Raw genomic sequence first — 13,030 nt, forward strand, 5'->3', positions numbered from 1 at the left:
CTAATATTGGACCTCTACATCTGTCCAAGCCCGACCCAAAAATAATTATAAATTCCAAACCTACCCACCGGCCTATATGTTAAAATTTTTTAAAATATTTCATAATTAAATTCAATCACACATTATATTTTGTAAATAAATATATTGACATCATTATAAATTGAAAAATTTTGTGTATAAATTGAAGGATTTATTAAATAATTTTAATCACACATTATCATAAATGTGAGTTTTAATAAAATCAACAAAGATAAAATTTACATCCCAACAAAAACTATATATTTTAATGTATTAAAATTAATTAATTTAATAGCGGGTCGAGCTGGACTAGGCTGGGCTGGGTTGGATTGGGTTGAAAATAAAAATTCTAAGCCTAATCCATTAAAATATCAGGTTGAAAATGTTGGCACAGCCTAGCCTTATAGGCTAAAACAAATATTTCCCAACCTTAAAAAAATAAGATTAGACCAGACAGAGATTGGGCAAGCCAACGTACCGATATCCACTCCTAATCGGGGGGGCAACTATGCTACACTTACATGGACTTGCTGCACTTCTTTTGGTTTGCATATATTTTTTTTGCTCTTCTTTAACTCTTAGTCTATTTTTACTCCTCAATTCACTTTCCAAATATAATTAAAATGTTTAACTCCATACAGACTAATAAAAATATTTTTGAAAAAAAAATTGTTGCATACATCATATATTTTATTAATTTGACTTAATAATTAATTAGCATAAAGAACAATTTATTATGTAATTGGAAATTTGATAGAATGTAATTTTTAAAAAAGAAAGGAATATTTCATATTTTTCTAAGAAATTTCAGGATGCATTTATAATTTAAGTAAATAAAAAAACGTAATGCACGACCAAACAGAGCGGGCCCCAAAACAAACAAAAAAATAAAAAACCAGAAATCCCATTCAGAATCCACATGATTGGACGGCCTGTTTTGCAGCTATGCGTCAATTCAATTGGAAATTTGCTCATATTTTAAGCTCCACCCCCACCTAACCAAAATTTTTAAACAGGGTGATTGCGCTATAGATTTTTCTTTTAACTGTTTTTTAGATTTATTTCGAATTATTTTAAGAAATAAATTAAAAGTTAATTTTATAATTTTTTTTAAAACGAACCTTTGTCAACTAATTTAAAATTCATTTTTTTTTAATTTTTAAATTTTTTTGGATCACATCATTTTTTTTATTTTTTTATATTTTTAAAAATTTTAAAAAAATTAAAAAATTAACTTTTAACTTACTTCTTAAAATAAAATTAAAATAATACTAAAATATGAAATAAATTAAAATAATTAATATAATCATATCAAATTTATAATTATTTTACAAACGTAATATTTAATTATAAAAAAAATTCACGCAAATGTGTCAACGTATTAAAATAACGAAAAACTAAAATAATCAACCTCCTAAAATCAACTCTATACACACGAATTAGTACGACGCAACAATTGTGAATTTGTGATTTCTCTCTCTCTCTCTCTCTCAACTTTGCGCTGTCAGATTCTCTCTCGAAGGTTCGAGCTTTTACGGATCTCCTGTCTCTGTTTGTGAGATCTCTTCTTTTCCCTTCTCTTGATTTTTCTTTTCTGATCGCTCTTTCTTATCTTTCCGATTCATCTTTGTTGTGTTTCTTTCCCTCTCTATTTTTGATGTATGACCATATAGCAAATTTACGTTTTGATTTTGGGTTTTCACTTTCTCAGGTTATCATTTAAAATTTTCTTTTTGGGTTGTGTACTCTTTATAATTATATAAATATTAACACGCTATGGATGTGATTTTATCTCTAAATTTTTGGGGGGTTTGCTGAATGAAAAATACGAAGTGGTTTTGAAAACTGATTACCAGTTATTTATATTTACTTGATGTGGCATAATTATTTATTCAGTAAGCAATTCTGTGTGTATTAAACGCTTTAGAAATGGTTAGGTTCAGAGAACTTGAGGGCTACATGGCTCCTGTTTTGATGATTTGAACCGTTCATTTATCATTCATGAAAACAATTAGATCCATCTGATAATCGTAACTATTTTATTTTATTGTATTTGTCATGAAAAATATGGATGGTCTATTTTTCAAGACATTTTTGGTCCAACTTTTCAAAGACAAATGTGATAAAATAAAAAAGGTTATTATTATTGGCTCGTCTTAATTTTTTTCATTAATGATATAGACTAACAGCCCTACAAAATGAATATTTTGAATCATCAAAACGGACCTATGAACCGCTCAAGTTCTCTCAAATTCATATTTGAACATGAGAAAAGCCAAACCCTTTTAGAAATTGAAATTGTGTGACAAAAATTTTGTTGGTTGTGTACTTCACATATGTAACTAGAAGGCTATGCAGATACGTGGTGATGCGTTTGCACACCGTCGTCTGACAAAAAAAGCTGTAGAAATAAAATATCTGGATGGTTGCATAGGGGTAATTTGGGTATAAGAAAATGTGTGACATACCTTCAAAATGAGAACTTCTATTGCAAGCCACTTTTTTTCTTGGTTTACATCATTTTGTGTGTTTAGATATTAACCACTGAACAAAAATAATTTCTTTGGATAAACTACTGAATTAGGTTTTCGTTCCATAGTTGATATCCAAACCATGAATTTTTGTTCGATAGTTGTGTCTGAATTCTGAACTAAAAAAATGGTGTGAACTAAGAATTTTTATGCTGTGCAAACAGAATACATACATGTATATATTTATATATATTTGTGTACTTCTTTGCAAGTGAAATAGTTCCTTGATTTATGTGTTCATCTGTACAGAACCCTGAGAAAAATTGCCTCATTTTTTGCTACTTCCAGCCCCCCTGTTCCAATTCCTGTTTAAAAATTGTCTTTTTATTTTGCTATGTTTGTTAAAATTTTCTCAGTGGAATGTGCTTTACATTTAAGACTTCAAATATTTATGCACTGTGGAGTGTGTGTAATTTATTTTCATTCATAGGCCGGGTAATATTTTAGTGGCTGATTGTTGTATGATAGTTTGTATGCTGTAGATTAATATCAATTTGTCTATTACAATTCCACATCTGTTTCTGTGGTCTCACATGATGTTACTTTGAATTTCAGATCCTCATTTGCTGCCAAATTTGTAACGCAATCCTTAGTTGGTAGATTGAGTCTATATATTTTTAGACTGACACATCAATGACTTTTATTGTTGGCGATATATACTAGTAATTAGAATTTCGAATTTAGGTCAGTAGAACAAGATGGATACCAAAATGAATTCCTTCAACAATCATGGTATATGCATTATGGGTGTGGCTTAGAATCCAACAGATGTTTTAACATTTTGCATTGGGCATATTCTTCTAAAAGAACAATATCGGAATTCCTCTGCCATTTTAATGTAAATATAGTGAAGCAGCTGAAAGTGTAAATCATCCTCTCTTTGTTTCATCTGAATAACAAATTGAAAGTAATACAGTCCGTGAGAGGGAGAGGGAGAGGGAGAGGGAGGAAAGATTTGCAAAAATTATTTTCCTTGAATCATCCATTGCCTTTATGAGTTGCCTCCATCTTCTGCCACAAAACTGCTGTGATTCAATGCCTTTGTTTCATGTCCTTTTCTGTGTGGTAAAGGGCTTGATATCAAACAAGTTTTCAAGTAGGAATGTCCATGAAATTCATTTTTATACATTTAAGTTATAGCACCATGCTGCATATTCACAACAAGTCTTCTTATTTTACTCCAAGGGTCATATATATGTTGGTTAATATTTCAGACATAGACATCTGAAAATTGCATCAATTCATGAGGCGTCAGCTGCCTTATATTGTGAGGCCCATAAGAAAATGTTGATGGGAATTGTTTTCATGATTTAGTTTGCTAGGAAAAAAACATTTGTAGCTTCTCACACGAATGGAAGACATAAATTATATGTTTTTTTTTTTTTCTCCTTTTTTAAATCCCATTTAATTTGAAGCACATTTCTTAATAATTTACAGATCTTATCTAAGAAAGTTATACAATATACAATATATACGTGTTTTCGTGTCCCCATACCCATACCTTGCTTTTGGATGCGTATCCCAGTATCCTAAGATTCAGATTTAGGAGGATCTGATACTTGAACATGCATTCACACCAGATACTCATACCTGATTCCATGTAACATAGCCCTTGGCTTTGAGTATATGTGCCTATTACATCAGCCAGCAGAGGTGTTGGTTCCACATGTCAAGTAGCAAATGGTTGCATTTATACACTATGCAGATACATGTTTTAATTATGATGTGTCATCTCTAAGAAACTAATTTTTCGTTAGTGACTAAATGTATTTTTGTTTCGGTTTTAGGTCTTAATATGTCGACTGTGACAATTCCTTCACCTTGCTTGTTCAAAAGTGCACCTGTAACCAGATCCTCTGCTTTGATCAAGAATCCAAAGTCTTTGGGTTCAGTAAAGAGTGTTTCCAAGTCATTTGGCATGAAGTCCCCTTCCTCCTTCAGAGTATCTGCCATGGCAGTGTACAAAGTGAAACTGATTGGACCCGATGGCGAAGAGAACGAATTTGATGCCCCCGATGATACATACATCCTTGACTCAGCTGAAAACGCAGGACTGGAGTTGCCCTACTCGTGCAGGGCTGGTGCCTGCTCTACGTGCGCTGGGATGATGGTTTCTGGATCCGTGGACCAATCAGACGGTTCATTTCTTGATGATAATCAGATGAAGAAAGGGTACGTGCTCACCTGCGTTTCATACCCCACTTCTGATTGTGTGATTCAAACTCATAAAGAAAGTGAACTTTATTGAGTGATGTTTGTGGTGTGTGTGTTTAATTTGCTATAGATTTGGTAAGAAATTTATGTCGTATGGTGCTTTTGGCTGTTTAGTGTATGGGACAACACTTGTATCAGTCGCTTTAATTTATAATTTGATAATCTCTTTAGTCATCTACCATTGAAGCTAGAAATTTCCCAAATTTATGTTTGTTTTGAGTATGAAGTGGGTGTTATTATGGTGATATCCTTCTCATGTACCCATCATATTATCAGAAATTTGATCAGGATTGTAGGACACTAGTTTGGTCAAGCGTTTTGGATAGCACTAGGATTTAAAATTTTGTAGAATTTTAGAGTGAATATGATTCTAGTCACAAAATTGTGTAAAGTCACAAAACGATCCCGATCTTGTCAGATTTTTGTCCTAATTTTCGTTTGGAATGCTGGTTGGGTTGTTTTTTGGCTAAATTAGTGACAAAAAGACAAAATAAGGTAAAGTTAATAAGACAAAATGTTATATTCAAACTATAATCATTTCACTTTTTCTTCCGTAAAAATAAAAAATAAAAATAACCCAAATAAACTTTTTAACATAGATTAAAATAGTAAAAAAGTTAAAAAAAATCAACTCACATGTCAAATTATATCTTATTATTATTATTTTGTCTGATATGTCATGTATCTGTGTATATATATAAAATTTTAACTAAAAACTTCATCTCCAAACATCTCTCATAAAGAATTCCATTTGGAACTCGAAAAAAAATATAAAAGGTTTTATAGATTATTTTTTTTTTCCTCCTTCAAATTAGTCAAATTAGTTTAGGAAACCAATTTTCTCATCCAGGCTTTACTTGCCTGTAACTCTCAGTTTGATGAACAGGGCGGGCTGAGGTGAGGCAACTAAGGCCCGTAGCCTCGGGTCTTTAATTTTGAATAAAATTTAAGACTTTTAATTAGAAGAGGGTATTATGTCGTGTTATTTCATAATTACTTTAATATTAGCTTAATTTATTTATTTTCATATTACTGTATGGTGTTATTTTGATTCGTGTTCAATTGATGTTTAATGTAAAAACTTTCACTTTTAGTTAAAAATAACTTAGCAAGTGTATGGAGAGATTAAAATTTTTCCCATAAGTTGAATTTTATAAAATTTATTTCTACTAAATGAAATTATTTATAGAATGTTTGATTTTAATTCAATTGCATTTTTCTAATTAAAAAAAAATTGTACCTTATTACTATATATTTTTTACTAGATTGACTCTAAAATAGGTAACAAAAAAATACATATCGTAAATGAAAAATAGATAAAGCCTTAATTATTATTTTACATACTTTTTTATTCAGCTAGATGGAATTAAATAAAAGATTAAAAAAATGTCATGGCATCTCTTAGTGAACATTAAAATATTTAACTAATAATTCATATTATTAAATTGTGTCATACTTGGATTCATGTTGAAAAATAGTAAACCCTAACTTGCTAATTTTATATATTGCTTGTGTTGTGTCGAAAATTCTCATCTTTACCCCAAATTAATTTTAGTTATTATAGCATTAGTAAGCTAAAAAATAAAGATTCGATTCAACTAATTGAAATTCAACTATTATATATTGTAGGTGTTGATTTCCGACCTATACAACCAAAAAGGGAGATAGAATAAATTAAGTCCAACAACCTGCTCAAGAAGATGAGAATCCAATGGTGGTTTCTCCACCCGGGGACACTTCGACAATCAAGTTAGTCATCAATATTTTTCAAAAATAGTAAATTGTGCTTAAACTCACAAGAAAAAACTTCACAAATAAAAGCCTACCTTATACCCACGAGGGTACCCTGCTTTTATAACCGGCAGTGACCTGCTCCCATTAGAAGCTTTACTTCAATGAACTCATGCTCAATGCTTATCCTAGACGCCTATCTAGATAGAGATAAATTCTTCTTGAGCCTTATCTTTATTTAGATTGAAATCCTCCTTTATTTTACGACTCTTGTCTTATCTTAGATTCCGGTATCCTCGTAAATAACCTTGGCCTAGCCGAGATTATCTCGACAACATGGCCAAGCCACGTGGTATCTCAGCTGATACTTCAGTATCACTTTAGCCACGTGCTGTCTTTCACAAAATATGTCCCCCCACACTTATATATATATATATATTTATTATCTAAATTTTATTAAATTGTAATGCAATAGAAACAATTTTTTTATCCTTTTTGTTCTATTTAAATAATTTATTTATTTATTTATTTAGATAATAATATATGAAAGGTTTAATTTAAAAAAGAAAAATGTTTGGGAGCACTAATTAGTGCTCCCACTAATTAGGTGACAGTGGGTCCTGCCATTAATGATGTGATGTTTTGGTCTTGAAGTTATATATATATTTTTTTTATTTTTTTAATATATTAATGCTATTAGTAATGATGTTTTTAGTGAGATGAATCATTGTTGTTTAAAAAATTCACCTTGGAACCTAATAATTTAGGGTCGATACGGTTGATGAAGCTATGACAGCAAACGGCTAGCAATTGACAGAGGTTTGCTTCACGTAGATCGATTTTAGGTTACTTTCTTGCTGATGTAGGGGTAAACCCGACATCTTTTTAGATTTTGGTTGGAAAGAATTAATTAGTTTCGTTTGAAAAGAATTTTTAGTATTTTTTTTTATTTGAATGCGAAGGTTTTCAGAAAAAAGTAAAATTTTCAAATTTTTAATATTTTTTTGATTTGAATGTGATGATTTAAAAAAAAAAAGTAAAATAATACTTGAATGTGATTTTTATTTTATTAACATATTTAATCTATTTAATTTTTTTTATACTTATTTAAGAAAAAAAAATGTTTTTGCTACAGTGAATGTTAGTGTGTTACAACGGAGTGTTTTGAAAAGTTAGTAAAAAGTTAGGCCTTGTTTGGTTTGTGTTTCTCAAAAAAATTTGGGAAAAATTCTCTACAAATAAGTTTTAAAAGTAATCAAACCAAACAAATTTTTTCAAAAAAAAATTTCAAAACTTCTTTGGTTTACAAATTTTCCAAACAAATCTCTCTCTTATATATATCAAATCAATCACTTTTTCTAAAATTCTCTCTCAAAATAATTTCTCAAAATATCTTTTGAAAAAAAACCAAACCAAATAAATTTTCATACCTTTTATTTCAAAACATGTTTCTCAAATACAAACTAAACAAAACCTTAATTTTTTAACTTTTTTTAATAACTTTTTAGATATTTTTTTATAATTTTCTCAAAAAAAATAATAATAAATTTAAAAATAAACCTTTTATCAACTTTTCAAATTGCCCCAACATCGATACGTGGTTGAAGCACATGGGAATTGTGTACGTATTTTCAGCAAGAGCACTTCTTACGTTGAGGATTTGACAGGTTGGTTTGTAAGTCTCATCTTGTCACTATTCGCTTAAGAGTAGTACTTTTTTTTTTTTTTTTTTTAAGCCAAGAATAGTACTTGATTTGAGTGACCGAGATGAGTCCGGATTCTCAGCCGCCCTTCCCGGCGGCCGTTCCAGCCGCTCTCCAAAACGACGTCATTTTGGGAGTTTTTTTTATTTTTTCCTTCCTTTTTCCTCGTTCGAAAACAGAACCAGAGGGAGGGGAGGGGAGGGAGAGAGAGAGGGGGAGGGGAGGGGAGGGGAGGGAGAGAGAGAGGAAGGGAGAAGAAGAGGGAGCCGCCGGTGGGCCGGACTGGAGGGGGCCATAATCACCGGGGGAGGAGGAGGACGAGGAGGAGGCGGAGGCGGAGGCGAGCCGAAGGCGGAGGCGACGGCGACGGCGGATCGGGCGACGATCGGACGACTGGCGAGCTCGACGACCTGCAACGGCGAATCCGGACCCCAAAATCTGGCGAGCTCCCCTCCCCTCCCCTCCCCTCTGCTCTGGTTCTGCGAAAAAAAAAAAAAAAAAAAAAAACGAAAAAACCCCTAAAACGACGTCGTTTTGGGGGGCTGCTGGGAACGGCCGCCCAGAAGGGCGGCCGAGGATCCGAATTCAACCGAGATTGCTCTCTATGTGTGTGTGTTTTTTCTCTTAGTTGGGATGGTCCAAATGCACCCAAATAGATTTGGCTGTCTAGATCCGTCAAAAACATAAAAAATAAAAAAATTCAAAACAAATTGAAAATGACCCACTCTCACTTTTACTTATCGAAATTAAAATTTCCCTCACTCTCACTCAGCCTCACCACTGCCCTCACCCTCATCCTCACCCTCACCCTCACCCTCACCCTCAATCATACCCTTGCCCTCACGATCTTCTCCTCCACCAAACCTAACTTCACCGGCGATCCATTCTCAACAACGACCCACTTCTGACAATGGTGACCCATTCCTGAATCCCAGTGATACACTCCACTAAGAACAGTGGCCCCAAGAATGTCCTAAAACAAAGAAGTTGTATTCCAAATCATCTCACTTCACTACCTAAAATGGTGATTACCCATGAGAATACATCTCCAAATATTTAGCATTGATCAGTGTAAAACAAAGTATAAAACGCAGCGGATGAAAAATTATGGTCATACATTTTTCTACAGAGTCTGAGTTGAAAGATTTCGTGGGTAAATCACGTGCTCCCTGAATCTGATCAATCAACCCAGCAATGAAGTGATATTACAAAATGAATATCACCCATACAAGTCACAGTGCAAAATGGCTCTTGATCATTGTATTTTGGGAGAGAGTCAGTATATGGGTAGAACATACGACATACATTATTATTCTCTTAATCGCCCATATCCCATATAATATCAGATATATAGGATAATAATAAATCTATCCATATCAGTTATATCAGATATATAAGATATCTATATCATCTATCCATATCAGTTGATATGATAGATATAGATATCCTGAGTGGTTATCCAAATAGGTTTTGAATTCAAATTCAAACTTATTTGGATAAGGTTCAAAAGGTTCAGAAAAGGGTCATGCCACATGGGCGTCCAATTTCTAACATCTCCCACTCGCACATGAGTTGGCATGATATTGCCACATCTTTATCTCAATCTCCTCAAAAAATAAGCAATCTCATACTAGTCACTGCACCATGCGACTGCTGAGAACACCTGCATGTGGAAGCTCTATACTAGAAACTCAAAATGAGACAGTATAGAGACATCAACCCAAAAAGAACAGAAATAGTATCTTATATACTTCAGACCCATCTAATTACACCAGTCCAAAAAAAAAAAAACATCTCTAATCCCTCAAAAATAGCGTGTTTGACCCTCGCAATTCTTTCAATATATTCACACTCAATCCGCCTCTCATACAGAGCGATGTAAGTTGCCGTTAGTGAATATACAACAGTGGGATAATACTAGATGATTTTTCCTTTGCCCTCATGCCGCTTAGTTTAGGATTGCCCGCTTTCCTTGTGATGTCCCTTAAGGCCGAATCATACGTGACCATAGCCAACATACCAAAGTAGCAGAACATCAACCCCTTACCTTATGACATAGTCAAAAGTCACAAAAGGGTACATAAATGAAAGTCATATCAATAATGACACGTAAGACTCACACGGTGAGAAAACAGGGATCCATTCTCTCACTTCATTACTCGGTCGCCAAGCACATATAGTATGAATACATGCTACGGTGGAGTAACTCTTCTAAAAGAGTGACGTCATACTCGATACAGCGTACAGATATTAGTCTAGTCGCTTTCTAACGCCTAACCCGAATTCTTTATTTGCTCGCCTTCTAGGCGCCAAATGAGATCTCGCATCTGGCAAATCATAATAGGCACAACATGAAAAGTGGGTACTAACATCCATGCTTGGTCCTTAACACGACCTCATCTTGGTTGTAACCAAGGCGACATACAAAGTGGATAATTTAAGCCTCTCTTGGCTCCAAATAAAAATAAACCACTAGTCTCATCTTTGCTCGCTCCCAAGTGCCAAGGGCGATTGCTCGTGTGAGTGAGCCAATCTTGCCTGCTGACATCATCATCTGCTAATCATTATGACACAAACCATAATAGTGTCAACATCCCATCATCTTAAAATAAGTGATCGATTTTAAAAAAAATTGACCACAACTTGCGCAATTCTAGATTCCAAACATAAGCCTTATCAGCACCTCTTGCAATAAATATATACAACGAAATCCACCATGTGCACCTCACATGAAGTGATTCAAGATCACAATTCTAGATTCCAAACATAAGCCTTATCAGCACCTCTTGCGATAAGTATATACAACGGAATCCACCATGTGCGCCTCACATGAAGTGATTTAAGATCACTACCTCTTGCGCAATAACCTCTCTAAGGATATTTTGGTGACCAATTTGAATTCATTCTTGATGCACCCAACTAGCGCAAATGCGCCCAACTAGCGCATTGAATCTTGCAAGGAGCAAATTAATATATTATTAGTAAAGCATTCTATCCATAGTCTAATGAGCAAGGTCAATATCTAAACAACTTAGTTGACCATTTACCAAAGATAATACTTATCATGCCGAATACGCCTACATAGCGTACTTTAGGCTCCCATAACAACGAAAAGATCAAGGAATATAGGTCATCTGTTTCTCCTAAAGACAATCCGAGGATTCACTCAATAGCTAAGGCTCTGGCTTTTACCGATAGATAAGTCAATGGGTTTGTAATTTTGCATCTAGAATCATTCTAGGACATTCCTTATGTAAGTTATCAAAGACAAAATAGGAATTCTCCCAAAACAATCCCTAAGAATCGTACATTCAAGCATATAAGTTAAATCACCCATGTCCATCTTATCTAAAAAAGAGGACTGCCAACCTTAGGTGGCGACAACCCTATAAATTCCTGGCTCATAATGACTAAGTAAGGAAAAACTTCTTTTGGACCATTGATCATGCCTCAGTGGTCTTCATCGATCATCGTTGCCCTATCATGACTTGACGAAATCTAAGAACCACTATTTGGATAATTGTTTTAGGCTGTAAAAGATTTATTGGAACTAGCAACCTTTTTGCGCTCCTAACTTTTCACTATAAAAGCAGAAGGTAAATCCCTACGGATCTACTTATCCAATTCTTCAACGAGAAGTTGGGTCACAATGTCCACAAATCAATGTTCTGAACTTATGTCAATCATAGCCTAAGTCGAAATAACCTCACTCCCCAGGAGGAAGTCTTCTCATGGTCTACATTTTTCTCAATGGTGCGACTTTTCGGTATCTAACGAGCCTTGTGCCTCAACAATGACTATCCAAATTTACGCATAACTTTAGAGCAGTTTCGCGTCATAATGGAAAGTCAACCAAATTATAGAAATGGTTAATCCTCAAAGACTTTGTCTTAAACTACGCAACATTAATCCACTTTCTAAAAACAGGGGATTAGAGCCTTTGGCATTATCCTAGACTCTTTATCATCTTGCGAAGCAATCATGAATGTTTCCCTCTCAATCACCCAGTGATGACGTGAAAATTTTCACATTCGCTACCACGCAACTAAGAATGTAGAGTATTCTTCTCTAATGGAGTAATCCATTAGTAGGCACATCGCTCCTATTGTCCCTAGGATATTGGAAATTTCTTTCCATTCTCAACTAGGCTACATAAAGCGCTATGCTTAGAATTCTCTATCTTATAGAGTTCCAAAACTCTATTTATGTCACCTTTACTAAGAAAACTTTATGTGATTTAGTTACACTACCACAAAGCTGCTTACCTATATGCACATGACCCAGAAGATTTGCATGACCGCATGCAATAATGCGCCACACGACCCTTTGTGTTTACAAGACAGCATACAATAATGTGCTATAGAACCCTAGGTCTTAACTTTGCAATCTTATGAGAAGTAAAATAAAGATAAGCTGCTTAACGGTTACAGATCGCCCATAGATGGCTCTCTGCTAACCCATTACTCAAATGGAGTGTAAAATCTGATATGAAGGGCACTTAGTTAGGGATATAGGCAACAAACTAGTGCAATTCCCAATTGGGAAACATTTTGCGCCATTATCCACCTAGCATTAATAATACTTAATTCCTTATCTCTACTACACCATTGTGTTATTGAGTATTAGGAATAATCAATTTTTTAAGCATCCATTTCTCTTCACAGAGTTTTTTTTTTCTAAAATAACTCAAATAGATACTTGCCACCTTGGTCAAAACTAAAAGCACAAAAGTTGTTATTTAATTGATCTCAACCTCATATGTGCAATGTCAAAAATCATCTCAAAACTTTTGACTTATGGGAGATCAAATAGTCTTGACTCAGATGCGTATTG

General features: G+C 33.9%; 1 protein-coding gene across 1 annotated transcript; it reads left to right on the forward strand.

The window, feature by feature from the left end:
• The first annotated feature begins 1,440 nt into the window (after positions 1-1,440).
• Positions 1,441-4,937, forward strand: LOC114319149 (ferredoxin, root R-B1). Its single transcript, XM_082883230.1, has 2 exons — positions 1,441-1,569; positions 4,337-4,937. The coding sequence occupies exon 2, from the start codon at positions 4,345-4,347 to the stop codon at positions 4,795-4,797; it is 453 nt and encodes a 150-aa protein (XP_082739356.1). The 5' UTR covers positions 1,441-1,569; positions 4,337-4,344; the 3' UTR covers positions 4,798-4,937.
• Positions 4,938-13,030: the final 8,093 nt, after the last annotated feature.

The sequence above is a fragment of the Camellia sinensis genome, chromosome 8 (assembly GCF_055761805.1).
Source record: "Camellia sinensis isolate YWXY chromosome 8, ASM5576180v1, whole genome shotgun sequence".
NCBI lineage: Eukaryota > Viridiplantae > Streptophyta > Magnoliopsida > Ericales > Theaceae > Camellia > Camellia sinensis.

Excerpts from the sequence above, each read along its gene's own strand:
- LOC114319149 (XM_082883230.1), top strand. The coding sequence starts at position 4,345 with ATGTCGACTGTGACAATTCCTTCACCTTGCTTGTTCAAAAGTGCACCT.